Source organism: Parasteatoda tepidariorum, chromosome 5, assembly GCF_043381705.1.
Source record: "Parasteatoda tepidariorum isolate YZ-2023 chromosome 5, CAS_Ptep_4.0, whole genome shotgun sequence".
Lineage (NCBI taxonomy): Eukaryota > Metazoa > Arthropoda > Arachnida > Araneae > Theridiidae > Parasteatoda > Parasteatoda tepidariorum.
The window spans coordinates 4916415-4940043 of record NC_092208.1 but is presented as its reverse complement, the minus strand read 5'-3'; the positions used below and the strand labels follow the sequence as shown (position 1 = coordinate 4940043).

The window sequence follows — 23629 nt, the reverse complement described above, 5'->3', positions numbered from 1 at the left end:
ACATGTCATTATTAAAACACTACAGGGCGTCTAATAATTTGGTCTAATTATTATAATATACTAATATAATATTTGATGTAATAAATATTCTATATTTATATGATATATCGTCTAAAATATTCAATCGTCGAATTAATATTATATATCGTGTAATTTAACCAATTGATACATGAACGTAAACAAGTGCAAACCGGTTTCAGTCGGGTAAAAACAATAAAGCTGTATAGTTATCACCTGATAATTAAGATTTTACATAGAATCTTAGAGTGGTTCTAATAATATGTCCTGGGACTGTACTTTCTAATTGTAGTGGTAGTGAAACAGATAGAGGTAATAATGAATAATTTATAAGTTTCACTTATTGATGAAAGTATCGGAGACCCATGCAAAGCAACGATATGGTTATTTTTACATGAATGAGTGTCTATACAATCGCATTATTATTATAATGAGGAACACATTTTTTAAACTATGATGATAAAAAAAAGTCATCAAGGAGGTGAAAGAAAGACATGTTCTAACTTTATAGAATAAACTGGAATTAAAAATCTTAAAAGCGACGTTTTTAAACAGACTAATATGGAGAAAAAAAAATTTTTTTCTTGTCATATTTAAAATGAAAAGCAAAGAATTACATCAGCTTAGCTACTTGATAAAAGTATGAGTTTTATTTTATTTTATTACCCATTGGCAAAAAACGGTGTTGTTTTGGGTTTCATGGAGGTTTGGTTTTTTCACTTTATTTGGTTGTCGTCACACTTTTTAACTGTGTTCTAGAGCAGGGGTTTCCAACTGGCGGCCCGGGGGCCGCATTCGGCCCGCGAAGCCCTTTTTTGTGGCCCGCGAACTAAAATATATTAGCAGTCATTTTTTTGTGGACAATTTTCGTAAAAGATCCAGATGGGTTTAAAATACTTTTCTCGTTAATAGAAACTTAATTTCTTCGTTTCTGTGAAATTTAACATACCAACGGTGCAAAAAAATTTATTTTTTGGGGGTTTTGCATTTAAGAAAATATTTATTCAGATACAAAAATAATCGTGTATGTTGCTCTTTTTTATTTCATTTTTTTGTATTTTGTGAATATAATTCAGCATGTGTGCATCAGAAATTTTCTCGAAGAAATTCTCTAATTTAACTTTTTGAAACCACTCATTTTGGACGAAACTATTTACACACACATTTGTAAATTTTAAATTTAAAATGTAACTATCTATTCTCTGGTGATTGCAGCAGACAAACCTCAATTTTTTCATTATACATTTTGTGTGGTACTATGTAAGTTTTAATACCAACCTTTTTAAAGTTTTATACCTTAACAATTAGATATCGGTTGTACATTAATTATCTAATACACAGGTGCACATTAAAGTTATTGTAGCCCGATTTTCATTATTTATTTAATATTTTTTAAAATTTTTTTAGTAACAATTAATTATTTTAAGAAATCTACTTCTTATTCTAATTTGTAATTCAATACTTTTGCTTTGTACAACTTATTAAAAATCTGACAGTAATATTTAATGTTCCTTTAAACATAAAATAGTCCTACATTAAGTTTTGATAAAGTTGCAGCCCGCCATTTGATTTGTGTTTTTAATTGTGGCCCCCGGCCTCATGCAAGTTGGAAACCCCTGTTCTAGAGTAATGGTAAACAGTGCGCATGCGTCGTCATTGCATGCGTTTCTATGGCGACCGCTGCTGTTTGATAATTTTATTTAGAATTCTTTTTTTCACTTTTAATTTTGTTACGCATTAAGTGGGTGAGTTTATTTTTGAGATATGGGAATAGAGAGATCCCTTAAATACTTCTTGAGTTGTGAATAAAAGAGAACTTTATCATTTGAACCATATTTTTGTTTTTATTGTTTTAATTAAGAATCAGAAATTCTAACCTACATTTCAAACTGGATCGTTTTCAATACTAATACAGGAAAATATCACAAATTAAGAGTGTAAAAAGGAGAAAAAAATTAGACAACAACCATTTTGCAAATGGGTAACTTGTGATTCGCCTTTCGGAGATTGAAATTTTTTTTAAAAATTGTTTTTTTTTAAAAATAATTGTCGAGAATTTTCAATTTTTTAATTGCTTCCTTTTTTTAGTTCTGTTTCTGCTACTCACATATAAAAGAGTATTGAAAAAATTGATAATCCCTTCTCAAAATGTGTAATAATCAATCATTATGTATTACTAGTGGGCTGCGCCCCCTGCTCGCTAACGCTCGCCAACCCTCGAAAATTGCTACGCAATCTTATATGGTTTGCTTCGCGTACCAAGATCGCTTCGCTCGCTACAAACTTAGGTACATTGCAAATGCACAAAATTCTAAGAATTCAAAACAATCATTCAAATCCATGTAAAAAAATTACATCTTTTTAGTAAATACTAAGTCATTAAAATAAATTTGAATTCAAATAAATGACATGTAATTCGTTAAACCTATTAGAAATGTGCTATAGTATAATTCGTGATATAAATCAAAATTCGTCATATATAAATTCGCGAAAAAAAGCGCTTTCGACAAAATACTAAAATAGAGATCTATCGACAAAGACTACTCACTTCTGCCTAGCTTAATAGTATGAGATTGCCGCAGCTGATGCTCTCTGGTTATTTCAGTTTCCGTTTTTAAAAGCGCTATATGTTGAGTCACCTCAGATAGATTTGGCATGTGACATTTTTAGCGGCAATCATGGGTCGATTCGCCGTGTAACAGAAATAGTAACGTAAACAAAACAAAGCAAACGTTGCCACCGGCGGAAAAGAAATACAGCCAAAATTTGGGAGCCACGTAAGAGAATTATATATATTAGATATTTAGATCTATTGGTAAAAAGAAGTGATTTTTCTAAGTAATCATTTTTTTAAAATAACATTTATATTGTTATAACATTATATTGTTGAAACAAATTTGATGAGTTTAATATTTTCGCTTACCAAACGGAAGGATAGATTAACAACTTTTTTGTTGTTGCCTGCATCTCATTGTGCATGTAGCTGATCGTTAAGTTCTAAATCATTTAACAGATCTCTTTAACTGTAATTAATTTATAACAGTATATTAATGTTATTTGCTCAAAAATAATAATTGTTAGACCACCTTTCTAAATAACTTTATCTTAAAATGTAAGGCAGATTTACATTACAATACTAATAAGAAAACAGCAATTCTCTTAGTTTTAAACTCTTGATTTAAAAGCGTAATAATAGCAGTACAGGAAAATAACTTTAAGTTAGGGATTCAAAAATATTTATAGAAAAGCATGACTTTTATTAATTTTATGCTGACTACNACTTGTGATTCGCCTTTCGGAGATTGCAATTTTTTTTAAAAATTGTTTTTTTAAAAAATAATAGTCGAGAATTTTCAATTTTTTAATTGCTTCCTTTTTTTAATTCTGTGTCTGCTACTCACATACAAAAGAGTATTGAAAAAATTGATAATCCCTTCTCAAAATGTTTAATAATCAATCATTATGTATTATATTGAAATTTTCATTGCATATATGAGAGATTGCTAAACTTTAGAAAAGTAAGAGAAAAAAAATGGTTAAGTTATCTTTGTACGTAACAATAAACAAACCGAATATTGTTTTCAAAGAGCAGAGCATTATTACTGTATTGTTTATTAATATAATAGAAATATCACAAATTCGTAAAAATGATTATTCAATGTCGTTGATAACAGTAGCAACACTTCGGTGATTGAAATGTTTAAAAATGACCTTTATACAAAAGAATTTTATTTCCTTTAGAAAATTTTTTTTTTAGTTTATAATAAATGCAACCTTGATGAGGCCAAAAAACATGAGTTTATAGGAAATTAAGAACTATTGTAAGAAATTAATTCGTTTTATAATACTTTAAATGAGCTTTTCGTCTTACTAGTTACAGGTGATCTGCTACATTTTAGATTTTCAAATTCATGACTTTTCATGACTAATTCCAAGAATTTTTCATGACTTAACGGAGCTACTATTTTCTTCGAAAAAAAAAAACACAACAATAAGCTTAAAAAAGCATTATAATAATATCAATTGAAATACTACGTATAACCAAAACTGTTATACTCTGCATCTTCATATTTATAGATTTTAAATTTTAAAATTAGAGTAAAGAAAGAGTTGATGCAATAAAATAGCTGAAAAAATACTAAAGCAAAAATATTTTTCTTCTTTTTTTCTGCAGAATTATATTCTAAAGATATTTTTCTTGTTCATCAGAAAGGAAAGAAATACTAGTTATTTTTTCTGTTCTCATTTCGGAATAAAAATAATTCGCAAGCGACTGGCTTGCTTCACAAGAATTTTAAATTGATAAAATAAAAATAACAAAAATTCTGAAATCACAGATGTTGAAAAGATAATTCGCTCTAGAAATGATGTTCTTTCTTTCATTTTTTGAAAGAACATCATAACTTTTAAAGAACAGGAAAATTTTTGTTTTTTATATTTTAATAAAATATGACTCTCAGTGGGGATTTTGGTTAAAATTCAGATATTCGGAACACCATGAAATTGGGGGGGGGAGGAGTAAATTCCATTTTAAAAATTAGATTTTTCGGCGACCTAAATCCATGACTTTCCATGATTTAAAAAAAATATATATATAGTTAAAGCGATGACATTAATGACTCGTGAATTTCCTGAAATTCATGAATTTCCAGGTGCGCAGATACTCTGTAGTTACAACTTTTATGAAAATATGAAAATGCTAATGCTCTCTAGACAAATGTATAAGGCATTAAATGTTTTTACGAAGTGCTGTGTTTTGCGGCTTATTTTAATGATTATTATGATTAAAACTGGTTAATCAGTCGGACTTCTACTTAACGAACTTCTATTTTGTGAATTTCTCTATTTTGCGATTTCGTTTGGGGAAACCGAGCTCACTTAAGAAATTTCTTCCTAAAATAACTTCCAAACAGCGAAGTGGATTTTCTATTTAACGAAATTTTCTTTGAAATCCACTTTCCGTGTTTCCTAAAATATTTCGTTACATTTCAAACTTGTTAATGTATTTGATGGGGGGGGGGGGAATGACCTTGAATTGATTTTCGCTGTCCACTTAACTTTTAGAGAAAGCGGTAAAATCCCTTTTTGTTTGCATTTCATAACAGGAATCCATTTCCAAAAATCAATTTACGAGAAAGCGTAACAGAAATTTCAAAAGCATGGAACTATGATGTTACAGATCGTACTATTCGTAACAGTTATGCTGAAGCTGGATTCTTAGTCAGCTCGGAGAATTTGGAAAGTGAGGAGGACAAAGATGAAATTTCTTTAGAAGAACTTAAATATGGGTACAGCCAAGAGAGAACCACGAAATTAATGATGATGTACTCGATTAATGATTTTTTTTTATTGATTCTGATTTTCTTCTTTATTGATTCACAGAAACATTAACTGAATTGGATAATTTGGAAAGTGTGAAAAAAAAAAAAAAAACAATACAACAATAAATTGTGAGGAAGAGACGTAGAAGATGAAGGCGGAAATTATGAAGATGGTTATTTTAATTACGTCCAGTGTTTAAGAATTTAAAACCTGTTTTGTGTTGCTTAAGTACTTCAAATGGTGATTTTGTATTTAACGAATTTTCAATATAGAGAGCTTTTTGTCGGGATTTAATGACTTCGTTAAATAGAGGTCCGTTTGTATAAATGGAAATTAAATACTTGAATGTCTCAAACATTGGTTACTTCTAAAATATTTGTCCTATCAGTTTAGCTTCGTACTTATTCATTTCATCTATGAAAAAAAGTATTACTTCACTTCTCTGCTTAAATTTTTTCTCCTGCACACACCCCCCACCTCCGTAAATTCAAGATGGCGGCTAACAAACTTCAAATATCTATTATTGGGTCTTAACCACGGCTTTCAAAAAAATTTCCAACTTTACCTATTTTTTTCGTATTCAACAATTTGATAAAAGCAGCGATGGCTCAGGGAATAGAACGTTCGCTTTCCAATGAGGTGACCCGGGTTCGAATCCCAGCGATGACTGGTCGATATGAATTCCGCATCCGGTTGCCCCAATCACAGGTCTAACGTGAAATATCCTTAGTCATAGACGGGGTATGGGTGACCCTATGGCGTCAAGCTAAACATGGGAGACTCTCGTGGTTTTCCTCTCCATGTAACGCAAATGCGGGTCAGTTCCATTAAAAAGTCCTCCTCGACGGCAAACTTCTAACAATACTTGATTGATCCGGGAGTTTCCTTGTTTTCTGGATTGGGTTTTAAATTACAAGGTTACGGAGTTTAACCCAAAAGGAGACCCAAAAATTGAGTCTACTTGTTCAACGACAGTTAAAAAAACAAAAAACAAAAAAACAAAATGATGATAAAAACTAGCTTTAAATTTAATTTCCTACCACTAATTAAAGAAATCAGAATATAAGATTGCCTGTGTTCGAAAAATATCAAATGTCATTGCAGAAAAAAGAAAAAGTGTAACTTCAAGCCAAGTGTGGGGTGTCTTAACCGTTTGCCTTACCCATTTTTTTGAAGGAAAAAAAAAAAGCAAAAATATCAACTTATTTTTTTATTTCGTTAATAAATACAAGGAACTAAAACTAAACATAATAAGTTCTAAGTTGAAATTTAAATTTTTTAATGAGGAAAAAAGTATTTAATTTAGTATCAGTTTATTATCCGAAATTATCTCGGGGGAAATTAAAAAAGTTAAATATGTATATGCTCACATCTTCATAATCTGAAAAATCATCTGTATTACTTTCGCTTTCGCTCTCGAGCACCATTTTTTTGCTCTTTTTTTTTCTACGCAAATACATCAACCACCGTATATACGATTGTACAAAACACGTGTCCCAAACGAAAATTGACAAAACTTTAAATCTCAGCAGATTATTATAATTATTTTTTGTTTTGCTTCAAGTCGAAAAAAAACGTGATAACACAAAACGAATTCTGCTATGCCCGAGTTTACTCGGGATAGTAAATATTTGCAATATATACATACCCGAGTTAATTCGGGATGAGCAGGGAAGCGGTTAAAATACTATAAATGATTCTTTTTTTGTTTAGTAAACTGAGATGTTTCAACGTCTCTTGTAACCTTCAGTTCATTTTTAAAATGTTCTTTCTCTCTCGTTCACTTGGTACACAAATTGAACAGAGAAACAAATTGTTATGTGCATGAGAGAGTATAAAACACGTGATGTGTATCAAAAATTAAGACACGCAACGCCAAGAACCGGACTCGCGATGAATGAACGTGATTCAAAATTATACATTGTTGAAATCGACGAAAAAATTTGAAAGATGACAGAACTCACACAAAATACTTGCAGGAAGTAAATAAATGAAGTGTGATTTCAAAGCATTATTGTACCGTGCATACGCCAGCAAAATTAAACATAGTTTAAGAAAGCAACAAATAAATGCTATTTAGTAAAGTTGAGTTTTTCTTTTCCCCAGCGCAAGCACAGTGGATAGGCTACAGTAGCAGAGTGCGTAGCCAGATTTTTCAACAAAAAATAAACACATTTTAAGTACTTTTTAAGCACTCGAAAAATTTTTTTAATCACTTTCCGAAAAAATTCATTATTAGGATCTGTGCAGTAATAAAAATAATTTTTTTCTATCGTTTAAAATTCTTAATTTATAAACACGAAATAAATAAAGTTCCAAAATATTTTCAAAAACTTTACATAATCATGATAAAATAACTAGTTTCTGATAAATATTGCAGAAAAAATTGTGAAAATCAAGCATNAAAATTTTTTTTTTTTTTTTTTTTTTTTTTTTTTTTTTGTAATTTAGAACGACAATCGACACGTCAAAGAAAAAAAAATTTTTTTTTAAAGATATAAAATCAAGCACGTTTACAAACCTGGAATAAAAAAAAGCACCTTTAAGGGCTTTTAAAAAACGTAAATCAAAAATAAGCACCTTTAAGCACTTTTTAAAAACTCTACGCACCCTGCAGTAGACTCTTAACAGGTTTTTCTTAAAAATTAATGTCACATTGCTGTAACTTGTTCATATTTAAATAGAGAACATTAAAAAAAAATAATTTTATGCATAATTCAAGGTATAACTTGAAAAATTGAATTTAAAAAGAAAATTGTCAATTTACTTTGAAGTTTAAAGAAGCTCCTTGCGCTACATTTTTCCTTGAATTCAAAGATTATTTGTTAATTTCAACTCTATTTACATTTCTCTTCAAATTGTAGGAGAAAAATGTACACATTTTACAACTAATTTCAATACAGAATAGAAAAAGTAAGTTTCGACAGAAGTAAACATGAAAAATCGTTCCTCAATGAACATTTTGAAACATTGAAATGAATGTGTTGTGACATATTATTTTGAAATTTTCTCCCTACAAGTTTTTTTTTTTTTTATTGATCCAGAGAGTGTCAAAAAAGTTTCATGAGATAGTCATCAAAATTACAACGCATGGAACTATTTAAATTTCCAGTTCGATGCAAAATTTTTTGCTTCGAGGAAACTAGTTTTTGTAATAAAAAAGCAAAACAACGCTAATATTTTCAAATGTTTTACAAATTCTTATGGTTTTTATAATTAATATGCTTTTTTTTAAAATCAGAACCAACTCATTATATATAAATTGACCCAACTATGGTTGCAGATATCAGAAGTGGAAGAGAATACGGTATTACAATAAAAAGAATCAGAAAAACTACCATAAAATTCGCAATTGTTTCATTTTTCTTAAATTTGCTCATTAAAATGATGAACTTTGATAACATATAAACAGAACTTATATAACTAATCAAAAGGAATTAAAAAAATAAGAGTAATAATCACTAAATTATGAGTAATAATCAGTACAAATACTAAATTATAAGTAATAATGAGTACAAATACTTAACATTCTGAGGCTTCAAGTGACAGTAGAATTGTAAATAAAGGGGCGTGGCAAGAAGGTGAAAAAACAAACTAAAGTCTGAGGCCGTCTGGTGCTATGGAAACAAGAATGGCGCATTTTAGGGAGGGTAGCTTCACTCTAGGACAACAAAATAAACGGAAGAAAAAGATTCCCTTTCTTCCGCCGACCCGAGTCGAAACCACTCCAAAACAGTGACCCCGCACCCCTACTTGAAATGGTCATACCTCGTTACCATAGTCACCGCCACAGGCCCAGACGGATGTCTGGAGGAGTTCTTGTTTTAGACAAACTATATCTTATAGTTCGCTCGTAATTGCTCAATTACGAAAAATTCTTTTGGCATGTGATAAAGCATCATTTAATTAATATAAAATAGTCAACATTTCAAAATCGATTTTTCGAGTGATTTTTACGATTTTGGGTGTCCACTGCAGCCTTGAAGTGCTTAGGATTGGGATTATATCTTCAAGAATTTCGAAGTTTTAGAATATTCCACTTTACTTTGATATCAGGAAATTTTTACCTTTTCAGTTTTGACACACATTTAAAAATAATAATAAAAAATATCTGGGACAAGATTCTAGTGAATAGACTTGCTCATTAAAGTTAATTAATTAGCTAGTTAAAATTTGACTTGCCTCCTCACATGTCGCTCTGCACGATCCTGTCGCTAGTGTGCAACAACTAGATGTTAATACCATTGTACCTGAAAAGAAAAAGATTATTTTCAGGCAAAATTCCTGTTTTTAATAATGTACAAATCTATATAATGGATCTAATAACAATACTACATGTTACAACATGAAGATATCTTCATTTTGTTTACACATTCTGATTATGTTTCACTCAATTAACCGTTTGAGTCCCAGAATCCCAAACAACGCATCAGCGCTTTCTTTATATGAGTACGAAAAGACCCAAGCAGCGCTATAGCGCCTGTTTTATTTAATGTCGAGAAATACCAAGTGGCGCTATAGCACTTTGTTTATTTTACATAGATGAATCCCAATAGCTCTTCTTGTATTTGTTATGTAATGAGTCTTTTTCTCATTAAAACTGCCAAATGACTAAAAAAAAAAATTAAACTGAGCATCTTAATTTTGCTCCTCACAAAAATAGCAGAACTCTAAATTTTTCATTCCTTTCAAATTCTATTATTCTTATTAATTCTATTATCTTAAATTCTATTATTATTTTTCATTCAAATTAGCAACTACCTAGATTCTGTGCACTTACTTGTTCATATTAATTAAACGAGCAATTGAATTTCATTAGTAAGGGGTTTTTGTTTCAAACTTTAACTGATATAAACTTTATAAGTTAAAAAAATACGCAGGTCAGTACATTTTTAAGCAAAAAAAAAAAAAAAAAAAAAAAAAAAAAAAAAAAAAAAAAAAAAAAAAAAAAAAAAAAANATTAGCAACTACCTACATTCTGTGCACTTACTTGTTCATATTAATTATGCGAGCTATTGAATTTCATTATTACGGAGCTTTTGTTTCAAACTTTAACTGATATAAACTTTATAAGTTAAAAGAATACGCAGGTCAGTACATTTTTAAGCAAAAAAAAAAAAAATAATAATAAATAGTAATAATAATAATAATTTAGCTTTATGACGTTGTTTAAAAACTAACCAAGAAAACTAATTATAGCCAAGGAAACTAACCATAACCAAGGAAATATATATTGATAGTTAAAAGGTTAAAATCAGTTTTTACAATTATTTGACACGTTTAATGGACCATTAAAATGGACTTTGTCCACCGGTTTTATTTAACTTTTCTGAGCCAAGGTTTTTGCCAGTAAAAACTTTTCTTAGTATTGGAAACAGAAGCAAGACTGAACTGAATTTTAAATGAGTGTACTTAACAACATAATTTATATACGGCATCGATTAGCTGTTGGTCTCATCTTCGGTTATAAGAGCCGTGTGTTGTTTTTCCAACAAAACACCCTTGAGTACAAATTTTAATGAAGTTTTAAAAATAAATCGCTCTCCTATTAATGTAATTTCTACATTAGTGTCAATAATTTTATTCATCATCATCATCAATGGCTCGACAGCCTAGTGTGGGCATTGGCCTTCTCAAGAAGTTTTTTTCCAGGCTAACCTTGTCCCGCAGTGGATTGATCGTTAAGACACGGTTCCCAGCAGATCACCGAAGTCAAGCATCACTGGCTGCGGTCAGTGTGCGGGTGGGTGACCACTTGGATCAGTCTGCGTAGGGACCGAGGGTGTGCGGTATTGGTCCTCGTTAAACTGTTTTACCGTAAAGTGCTCGACTTCGCGTGCAGGTCGTCGGGCTACCGAAGCGGGGTTGCCATCACCTCTGTGATGGCACGTCTTTGGATCATCCCCAGGGATGCATCCCAGACCGTCACCAATAGTCCATTGTGCAGCTCTAGTGCGACGTAAATGAACTACAACAACAACAACTGGGCTAACCTTTCCTGCTCGCGCTTTCCAGGTTTTAGTTCTCTTAAGACCATAAGGTCTTTTTCTAGGCCATTTATCCATCTCAAATTCGGCCTGCCTCTTTTTCGTGTGCCAATTGGTCTGGCATTGAAAACTCTTTTTCTGATAATGTGGCCTGCCCATTTTATTCTTTGTTGTTTAATGAAGTTAATAACGACAGATTCATTATATGAGTGATAAAGCTCTAAATTTGTTCTTCTAAGCCAAAATACATTTCCTTCAAAAATACTTCTCAAGATCTTTCTCTCAAAGGTACTCAACATAACCTCATCTGTACAAGATAGGGTCCAGGTTTCACAAGCACATGCTAAAAAGCTTTCTTCCCTTGCTTTTCTATGAATTACATTAGATTTTATGTATTTTCGAATTCCATTAAAACATCTATTGGCTCTAGTAATTCCCCTATATTTCTATTGTAATAGTGTTGCTGTTGTTGATTACAGAGCCCAAGTAAATGAAATAGTCAACAATCTCAAATTTATATTATTATAAATAATTTTACTACCAAAATAAAATGTAGCAATATTCAAAATATCGTATTCAATAATTATCGCTTATTCCCGATATTTGATGCATTTTTTGGGTATTATCGATAGCCGCGGTGACCTGCGTGAAGGTCAAAACATGGCGTTTTTCTTCTTGTTAGCTTTAATAATAACAATGATTAATAAGTACTGATTTTTTTTTTTTAAGGTTTGCGATATTTTTATTTTATTGATAATAATATAAAGTTTGAAAATTTAAAATTGGCGACTGAAAAGATCTAAATAATTTATTATCATTATTAATAGTTGGTTATATAAATGAAAGAGTTTTCATTGAATTTAGTGTTAGAATTTAATAAAGTTGAAATTGAAATGCCGTTTATACGATTAAGCACCATATTTATGATTAACAAAGCCACTGACGGTGCTATTTCTTCGATGTCAGCTTCACTTCAGCACTTAAACTACACTGAGATGATCAAAATTTTGGGATTGCAAATGTGTGTAAAATGAGTAGTGCGCAGACAGGGCTTTTATTTGAGTTATTCATTTGAGAATGTTGTCAATATGACAGCAACACGAGAGTCAACAAACTTTGAACTTGGAATGGTAATTGCCCATTCCTTTAGGTCATGCAAGATTCGATGAAAATAGTATGTGTGCACCTTCTTGAAAGCTAAAAAGTGATCCATAATTTGTGAAATCTTTAATTAATCTTAAAAATAACTCATTTCATGCTATTCATGAAGATTTTGAGTGTAATATTGTAAAATTGAGAACCTCTAAAATCGCAAAATAATTTAAGTGAATTCATATAAGGATTATTCACATGAATATGCGTGTGGGCATTTGTGAACGTTCAATTTGCAATTAAATTTATTATAAACTTGCGGAATAGTAGGTCGTCATTAAAATTTAATAAGAGTTTACAGTAAGTTTATTTATTTTTTCTTAAATATTGTATTGAATTTGATTCTATATAACACTATTTATTCATACATATATTTTATAGCTTATTTAAATTTTTTTTTCTTTACATAATTCAAATTTTGGCTAAGTAAATTTATTATAAACTTACGAAATAGTAGGTCGTGATTAAAATGTAATAAGATTTTACAGTAAGTTTATTTATTTTTTCTTAAATATTGTATTGAATTTGATTCTATATAACACTATTTATTCATACATATATTTTATAGCTTATTTTAATTTTTTTTTCTTTACATAATTCAAATTTTGGCTAAGTAAATTTATTATAAACTTACGAAATAGTAGGTCGTGATTAAAATGTAATAAGAGTTTACAGTAAGTTTATTTATTTTTTCTTAAATATTGTATTGAATTTGATTCTATATAACACTATTTATTCATACATATATTTTATAGCTTATTTTATATATTTTTTTATGTAATTCAAATTTTGGTTAATTAAATTTATTATAAACTTACGAAATAGTAGGTCGTGATTAAAATGTAATAAGAGTTTACAGTAAGTTTATTTATTTTTTCTTAAATATTGTATTGAATTTGATTCTATATAACACTATTTATTCATACATATATTTTATAGCTTATTTTATATATTTTTTTATGTAATTCAAATTTTGGTTAATTAAATTTATTATAAACTTACGAAATAGTAGGTCGTGATTAAAATTTAATAAGAGTTTACAGTAAGTTTATTTATTTTTTCTTAAATATTGTATTGAATTTGATTCTATATAACACTATTTATTCATACATATATTTTATAGCTTATTTTATATATTTTTTTATGTAATTCAAATTTTGGTTAATTAAATTTATTATAAACTTACGAAATAGTAGGTCGTGATTAAAATTTAATAAGATTTTGCAGTAAGTTTACTTATTTTTTCTTAAATATTGCATTGAATTTGATTCTATGTAACACTATTTATTCATACATATATTCTATAGCTTATTTTAAATTTTTTTTTATATAATTCAAATTTTGGTTAATTAAATTTATTATAAACTTACGAAATAGTAGGTCATGGTTATATTAAAATTTAATAAGATTTTACAGTAAGTTTATTTTTTCTTAAATATTGTATTGAATTTGATTCTATGTAATATTATCTATTAATACATATATTTCATAGCTTATTTTTTAATATAATTCAAATTTTGGTTTATTCGATCGTTTTCCCCTTCCCTCTTCAGTTCGAATTAAAAAGAGACTACAGTAATAAAAAAGTTCTTTTTGCAGGAATGCCAGCCACATGGACATCATCAGTGTTATTCACTACAAAAGACTGAGCAAACAAGGCGGCACATTCAAAAATGCGTGTTTCCTTTTCTGTTTTCCTTGACGTGTCCAGGGGGTGACAACTGGGGGGTCTAAATTGAAAGGGAAAGCAGGGGGTGGTCTCCTGCCCCCAATTTTCACGCCTGTATGGAGGTCATCATATGTTTTCTCTCATCGAAGCTTGAAGGGATCTTTTATTTGCTTAACAGGAACATAACGCCAAATTGGCGTAAGGTTTCACCTCTTCGCTCAATACAAAAGCACGCCTCTCACAAATTTTCTAAAAGGTTTTTATTTTTTTTTTTGGAATTATTATTATTAGTTCTGCCCGCATTTACAAGTTTTTTTGATTCGGTAAGTGGCTAAAATTTTTTCATGTCAAACCTCTTTCGTGTTACATCTGCAAATGGGATAAAAATGATGTTTCCTTCTTCGATATTTCAAGAGATTGTAGTCGGCATTTGTAAATCGGTACACAAAAGACTATTTTGGTAAAGAAAAACTTGAACTACCCGGGATGCTTGGGAATTTCCATTTTTTATTTTATTGCAAAGCAATAAAATGATCAAGAAAATTTTCGTGTTGAAAAAAAATAATCGATTTTCAAGATTTCAGATTCGGTGAAGTAGAAAATTTGTCCTAACTTCTTTGGAGTTGATTAGGATAAAACTAAACCAGAAACTTTTTTTTTCCTTTGAAAGAATTATAAAATTATAAATTTACTGATTGATTACTTTGGTTGTTCTTTATAATAATTGCGTGAAATTTCGTAACTATAGCTTAAATATTAATGGACAGTGAAAACTAATCTTTTTTTTTGTATTTGTTGCTAAAACTTTAAAAATTTCACTCAAATTAATGAAATTAACAAAATTACTTATTTTAAATTTAAAGAAAAAGTTTGTAAAAAATTGCGTATGATAGCGTTTAAAATAGCTATTTCATAGTAAGCATGCGCAAAAAAAAAAAAAAAATCATGCATCTGTGGTAAATCGTATTCAGTAACCAATAAACAACTATAACTTCAAAAATTTCAATAAAATTAAACAAATAAAAAGAATTAAACAAAATTACTGTTTTTAAATTTCAAAAAAAATAAGCTCGTTAAAAATTGCGTATAACATTTAAAATAGTTATTTCATAGTACGCATGCGCGGAAAAAATCATACTTCGGCTATAAATTGTATTCAGTAACTAATGAAAAAAAATCCAATTTGAATGCCTTAAAAATTTTAAAAGTGTTTAACAATTTTCTAATTAGTTTTTGCGCTCTGAATCAGAAAACTCGAAATGAGAACGGGTTATTCACAAATTTAATTTCGAAACAACAGTTTCATTTTTTATAGTTAGACAAATTTTAATAACAAATAATAATATCTTACTCTATTCGTCCGTACACACAAATTGTGATGGTACATAAGGAAAGGAAACTTAAAAGAAAACAGACTTTTAGGGAGGATGATCCCCTACAATGTCCTTTTTAATAAATCTTATTTAATATTACTACTATAAAAAAAAAGTTAACTTATTCAGAGCTTTATTAAAAAAAAAAAAAATACTTAGAATATTGCTAGAAACTTTTTGAATTTTTAAGATGCTCAAATCAAATTTTTAAGATACTAAGTAGGATTCAAACGATTTCATAACAAAATTATTAAAAGTTCTTGAATTTTTTTTTCTTGCAAATGTATTAATTAAAAATTGCTCCAAAATTTTTGTTTAATTTTGCTGAATATTTTTTACATATATATCGAAATAAAATTTAATATATATAGCAAAAATTTATATCTAGCAAAGGAAACGTAAGTTAAATTTTTTTATTTTTATTAAAGTGTCCCTTTCTCCATAAATATTTAAACTAAGATAACGAAATTCCATGCAATTATTGTTACTAACAAACAAAATAATCGATGCAAATTCTTACCTCCTGTCATGGGCTGTTAAAAAATACTTGTTTTCATTTACAATTTATTGAAAGTTTCTTATACATCTGAAATTTATTAAATTTAATTTATTGATAAATATGAAAAATCACATGATCTAAACACCTCCAAAGTTATAAAATAATTCTCTTAGGTATTGTGAAAAAAAATATACATAATAAGTTTTATTTGCTGCGCATAAGCTGCAAGTATATAGAACTCATAAAATGCATTAAAAATATAGTGAAAACATAGAAAATGAAAAAGATTAATTAGAAGATTTCTTAGAAAAGAAAAAAAATATTAAAATGAAATATTTTTAAAAATGCCTAAAAAAAAAAAATTTGAAAAATATTGAGAAGAAGGAAAACAAAATAATGAAAAGATATAATCTCTTCATCAGCTTACACAATTATATCCGCAAAAAGGAGTGCTTTCTAATACTGTATCAATATAGCCAAAGCAAAATGTATCAATACAATAGTGAGAGGAGCTCTAAAAAAATGAAAAAGAAGCAAAATTTGTCCATTTTGCCCAAAGTTTTATCCACGGATTTGCCCGCATTGGATTTGCACATGGTAAAAATATAAATTAACAAAAAAGCTTTCATTAAATTTATTAATAATAACATACATTTAATTCAATGATTTTATATAGAGCTTAATTACATTAGTATGGTATTCATTTTTTTTCTTCAAATTTTGAAAGAGCTTGTCTATTTTTTTTTTTTTTTTTTTTTTTTTTTTTTTTTTTTTTTTTTTTTTTTTTTTTTTTTTTTTTTTTTTTTTTTTTTTTTTTTTTTTTTTTTTTTTTTTTNAAAGCGAAATCTATAAAGCAAGTAGCGAATTCAAATGAACTTAGACGTACCGGAATCTTTTAAGAAAGATATAAAATAATTTCGTAATAGGATTGCCAGATTGCAAAATATGAAAACAGAAGCTCAAATAGAGGTTAAAAACGTAAATAGAGGGATCTCTGGATTAATTAAAGTTTATAATTTATAAGATTGGGAAAAAGAAAGCGGGGAAGGCCGCGGTTGAGATGAGCTGTCTCTGTGGAGTCTGATTTTCTCGCAATTAATGAAAAGAATTGGAGATCAAAGATAAATCGGAAGTCGTTATGGAGAAATCTTCAGAGGAAGGCATTGGCTCACATTGGGCTGTCTAGTCAACTATGATGATGATGAATTTATAAGGTTGATATTTAATTATACAATTTTAATGATTTTAGAAAATTAACATTTATTAAAAAAAAGAAAGAAGCAAAATTTGTCCATTTTGCACAAAGTTTTTTCCACGGATTTGCCCGCATTGGATTTGCACATGGTAAAAATATATATTAACAAAAAAGCTTTCATTAAATTTATTAATAATAACATACATTTAATTCAATGATTTTATACAGAGCTTAATTACATTAGCATGGTATCCATCCTTTTTCTTCAAATTTTGAAAGAGTTGGTCTATTTTTTTTTTGGATAAATAAACGTTGTTACATATTCTTTTAATTCTATTCATTTGATTAAAAATGGTATGAAAATAAATGTTTTTCGGAACATTAGAATTCCAAGTAATTAGTTTATTTATATCAAAATTATTTCTTTTATCGTATAAATCAACAGAGCAGATATTTTCTTCTTTTTTAATATCCAAATCCAGAAAATTAAAATTAATAATCATCATGATTACGAAGCAATATTAATTCCTCGGGGTAAATATTATTTAAGAAAATTGCATAATCTTGAAAATTAAATCATCGATAAATCTAAAAACAAATTTAAAATTAAGAGAATAATTTTCTCATAATAGTGTAAAAATAAATTAGCTAAGAGAAATGAAAAATTAGATCCTTGTAGTATTTCGTGAATTTGAATAAAAAAATATTTTCCATTGTAGAGATAATTTTTTAAAACACAAAAATTAATTATAATTTTTCAATAATCAAAATCGCAATTAAGGATAATTTTAAAATCGCAGTAATAACTCAAAAGATCTTTTAATTTAGAAAGGAGAACGCTATTGAAAAGATCCTGGAAATCAAAAGTCGCAATAGAATTATTTTTATTTTGTTTAATAAATTCTAAAATCGGTTAATTATTAGCGATAATTCAATAAAAACCTACAATAATAATATTGTTAATAATTTTATTTAAGCAATTAGAGAAAATGGTGTCAGGTTAAGTTAGGTAAGTAATATACACATATGTGATTCTTCTAAATTTTATAGGAATTTTATAAAATTTGGGACCTATAATTATGTAAGGAAATCGTGAGCAATTTTAACTGAGTTTTTTTTTTCTTTCTTTTTTTAAATTTAAAAATGATATTTTTGTAGTTAATGAAAAACTGCAAATTTTTTTTTCTTTCCTTTTTTAAATTTAAAAATGATATTTTTGTAGTTAATGAAAAATTGCAAATTGTTTTTTTTCTACAGACAAAACGAAAGTAAAATAAAAATTAGCTTTAATAAAAATGTCTATAACTCCATGAATATTTAAGTTACAACCCCTGGACAAAAATTATTCGATGCACTGCAGGATTCTATGTAACATCTTAACTATTTGAAAGAGTAAAAAAATTTAAGAGATCTGCTTTGCTTTTGTGAGGCGCAAAATTAAGATGCTTAGTTTAATTTTTTTTTTAGTCATTTGGGAGTTTCCGTCGATACGTTGGCCCTGTCGACGAAGTGCGAGCGTAGGTGGAGTTTGTAAAATCGTAGGTGAGACAGAAGCGGTATTTATTAAATGTAATTTATTCATATGTTTATGACCGTAGTGGTAAATTTAGATGTTGATAAACACTCTAAGTCATTTATTTTTATTTTTTTACTATTTTTTTTTAAGATGTAGATCTGTGACCTCTATACTTTTTTTAAGACATTATGGGAAATCAAAGATAGAAGAGCAGAAGTCATTTAATCTAATACTTTATCTAAATGCATGAGAACCTGCAGACTGTGGGTCGATTAGCTCTAGAACTACTGGGCCGATTTTATGGAAATAATTTGATATGTGCATACATTGATACAATACAAAACAGATTCAACAATTGTAATACACACGCATGATTGTGCGTAACACACGTTGGAGTCGGAAGGTATGAAATTGCCACAGGAAATAATAAACTGCATACTTATTTCAAGTATGAAACCAAGCTGCAAGGGCTGTATATCTGCAAGAGGGGACCATACCCCCTATTAACCCATTTTTTGTTGTTGTTTATTCTGCAATCGCTGTTTCATACCTTCCGACTCCAACGTGTGTTACGCACAATCATGCGTGTGTATTACAATTGTTGAATCTGTTTTGTATTGTATCAATGTATGCACATATCAAATTATTTCCATAAAATCGGCCCAGTAGTTCTAGAGCTAATCAACCAAGTCTGATAATTCTCTTAATTCCTACACAAGTGTATAACTGTGAGTTCTGACCATAAAAAGACTTCAACTTGAATAAATATAACAGTGAACAAATTATAACAAGTAATAGGTAAGCTAATTCTCATAATAGATAACGAGCCAATATAAGTAGGATAAAACACTTCTTTTTTTCATTTAATATCACATAATTTATAATTATGTAATTTTCATTTATATTTTTAAATATTAGTTATCCTCACACAGAAAAAAGACGTCAGGTGGATTATAAAATTATTCCAATGGGGGAGGGTTCGGATTAAAATGTTTCCAATCTACAAAAGTGAACTCTCGAAAATAGTTCTCGAAAAAAAATATTTAAAAACACACCAAGAAAAATAAAGGACCATTCTCTTTAAAACAGGCATAATTAAATAAAAAAATGTCGTTGTCATCATGTCACGATGTTCGTCTGTTCGTTATAACACATAACAAGGCTTCTTAATCTCAAATTTTTCATTGAATGTTACACTTTCAGCTTTAAAAGCAATCAAAAAGGTGTTTTCAGCGAAAAAAAAAATCACGATTTCTTTTAAAATCTTACAATAACAAAGTTTCACGAATTTTTTTTTTCCAGATAATGTTAAGTATTTTACTTTACAAGTAACAATAAATCAAAAGTATTTAGTTAAATCTTTCTTATTACATAAATAATAGTAAAATGTTTATTTTTTTCTGTGTGTGTGTTACGGTAAATGTGATTTATCCGGTGATTATGTATAATAACCGGTAATTATGCAAAATCACCCCTAAATTTGGTAAATAGGATACATTTTTGAAAATGTGTCAAATGAACCGGTTTGTTTGCATAATTCCCAATCCGTAATGGTAAATGTGATAAATATCATGATTGATTGGGCCAGTATAACAGAGTGCAGTTTTTTTTTTTTAAATAGTTACCCCTCAAAAAGATATTTTTTTGTTGGATACTATGGTGTAAGAGACCACGAATTACAATATTTTATAGTTTACAATTAAAAAGTTTATAAATGGTAATTTTAAGTCACATACATTTACGTAGCCAGAACGAAATTTGAATAAGGGACTGACAGGTGTTGTGAAATGAAAAGAATACAATTTACGTGAAATTGTACAAAACAGTTGCACATAAAAAAACAAACTACAGTTACATATAAAAAAACAAACTAAGCCCATATTCTAGAGAGAGAAAAAAAACATTTCTTTCAAATAACGTTAAATGCCATAACTACAAATTGCTAAATATTTTAAGTTTACTTATTGAAGCATATTAGACTGTTATGACACTTTAGATATACAAATTTTGCCAGAGTTTTTTACATTTGCACTTATCAGACTCGCACTGTTCCTTACAAAAATCATCGCTGATATCCCTGATCTCCAGAAAGAGATGTCTTTCTAACGCAGTTTCGAACGGATCTGGAATATCGTCAAGCAAAATAAAACTTTCCAACCAAGAACTTAGCCTATTTTCAATATCCTAATCGAATTTTCATAAAGTTAGGGACCTTTATCACATTTACCATTATGAGTTGGGAATTATGCGAACAAACCGGTTAATTTGATAAATTTTCAAAAATGCATCATATTTATCAAATTTAGTGGTGATTATGCATAATTATCGGTTATTATACATAATCACTGGATGAATCACATTTACCGTAATTTATATATTGTCAACATTAGTATTTCGGTTGAGAACAATTAAGAAAATAAGAAGAAAATCAAATTTGTTTAATGTTAAAAAGTAGGATATTTAACATTATGATGAGAATAAAAATAATTGAGGAACTTTGTTGTTCCACTACAATAAAGAATATTTTGACTGAAAATCACTTGTACTTTTTCAATGACCGAAAAAATACATCTTACTTTTTTTTGTAATGAGAATTATGGAAATTAACATCATGAGAAAAAAAAATTGAGTTTAAGTAGCTTTGTTTTTATTATATAAAAAATCTCCAAATAATTTGACTAAAAACAACTTTTAATAAAAACACTGTCTTGATTTTTTTTTTGTAATATTTAAAATTGCGCGAAAAAATTAAGGTTGTAAAAGTTCTGATTTCGCTATAAAAAAATTCCTAAACTTTGCAAAAAAAAAAAAAAAAAAAAAAAAAAATTCCTTAAAAAATTATTTTAATAAAATTTTTTCATTTTAGAATTTTAATTTCATAGTTTTTTTTCCCTCATGACACCAAAATTAGAAAAAACTGTCTCCTAAACAAAAAGAAGTTAAGAAAACCATCTTCTCTTGTTGCGTCATTCTGTTAAACTGAGACGAATTTCAAAATAGTCCACTCATCTTGATCCAAAAAGTATTTTTGATCCAAAAAGTATAAAAAAAAATATTTCAGTCCCTCGAAACTTTTGATAAGAAATTTATTTTCATAAAAATCACTAACGTGAGGGCACATGGAATGATTACAAACATGTCTCAAATATTAATTTCTCAAAAAAAAAAAAAAAAAAAAAAAAAAAAAANAAAAAAAAAAAAAAAAAAGTATCGTCTGAATAAATGTTCCTCTCGAATTTCCAAATTAAATTATTTATTTTTTTCCTTAAAAAAGAAATCACCATAATTTAGAGTGTACCGAATGATTAGAATCAAATCACAAATAAAAAAAACTCTATATGTTTCCTACTTGTATATGTTTCTTGTTCAAAATTGATTCAATTCGATATTTCATTCTGAAGTTATGTGAACATGGTTTATAGTAAACTCCCAGGTATAGTGAACGAAATGTTCGCTCCCGTGCCTTGCTATATACATATAATATTTTTTTGCGGATATAGTGGAACCAAAAGAAAGAGAGGAAATTTTATATTATGAACTTTTTTCTGTCTTCAACTAATTTCCTTTCTTCATTTTTTGGTTATTTTGAAATTTCTAAATAAAATACATTTACCAATTTTTAAAATCATCTATTGAGAGGAATGTAGCCATAAAATGTTTTTTCTTGTTTTGCTTCTTCTATCTCAGTTTCTCATCCTTAAATATTTTGTAAACAAGAGGAAAAGTAATAAAACATAAAAGTTCACACATTACTTGCTACTACATATTATTTTTTAATCATTTTTGTATTTCAGTTTATTGGGCATTTACTTATATAATGTTCAATAAGAGGGAGCAGTTCGGAAAAATTAGTTAAAACTGTTTTGTACTACGGATATAGTGAACTGAAATTTCGGTCCCTTGAAGTTTCACTATAACGGGGTTTGATTGCATTAAAAAAAAAAAACTTATGATTAAAAATGTAAGTCATTTTTTGAAGCATTTCTCAAAATAGGGTAAACATCGCAAGGTTTATTTTTAAAATGAAGAAAAAGTTTTAGAAAGAAGAGAGAAATATAAAATATTCATAATAATGCGGGATTTTATAATGTGCCATATAATGACATATATGCCTTACCTCTGCTACATGTTGTCACGAAATGTTCTAAAAGTAGAAGGAATATGAACGGCATGGCTACACATAAAAATCGAGAGTGTTAATCCAAAGGCATCACAATTACTACGACGTTTTTTACATTCATCCCTTTCTCATCACACAACCTCCGTCACACTTTCTTGCGCTCTCTCTGACGGCACAAACACTTGGCGCAACTTTTGGCTCCTTTTTCTCTAAAGATCGGAATTCTTTGTGTCGGTGACAATTTAGTTGTCATCACTTTCTTTTAAAACCATTTCAATAAAAATAATTAGCAGTAATTTCAATAGTAATATTAATAATAACTTTAAATATTGTTTGAATTATTAATTAAATAATTATTAATTATATATTATTATTTATATATAAATATTATTAATTAAGTAATCAATATTAACAATAATATTAATAATGATTATTAACATTATTTAAATTATTAATTTAATAATTATTATTAGTCATATATATTAATAACATTTATTAAATAAATATTATTAATAATAATATTAATAACTAAGAATAATGTTAACTTTAATTAAATAATTCAATAAAAATTAATAATAATATCAATATAAATTTGTTCGTCATAAATAGTTATCATTAGCTTCTATTTTAATTGATTTCTTCATTAAAAGCAAGTTTTAAAGAATGAGGATGTCAATTATTAACTTGATTAAAAATAATGCTCTACCAAAATTTCTCAGATCTAATTTGACACGTTTTTAAAAATGCATTTTATGTTGTTTTTTTTTTTTTTTTTCAT

General features: G+C 28.1%; 1 protein-coding gene across 1 annotated transcript in view; it reads right to left on the bottom strand.

Annotated features, from left to right (window-relative positions):
* Nucleotides 1-23030, bottom strand: part of LOC107440939 (reversion-inducing cysteine-rich protein with Kazal motifs) — a gene marked incomplete in the record, with an annotated part of 83779 nt that extends 60749 nt beyond the window's left edge. Inside the window, 2 exon segments of the mRNA XM_071180939.1 lie at nt 9523-9590; nt 22849-23030. Coding sequence (XP_071037040.1) covers nt 9523-9590; nt 22849-22903 — 123 coding nt within the window.
* Nucleotides 23031-23629: the final 599 nt, after the last annotated feature.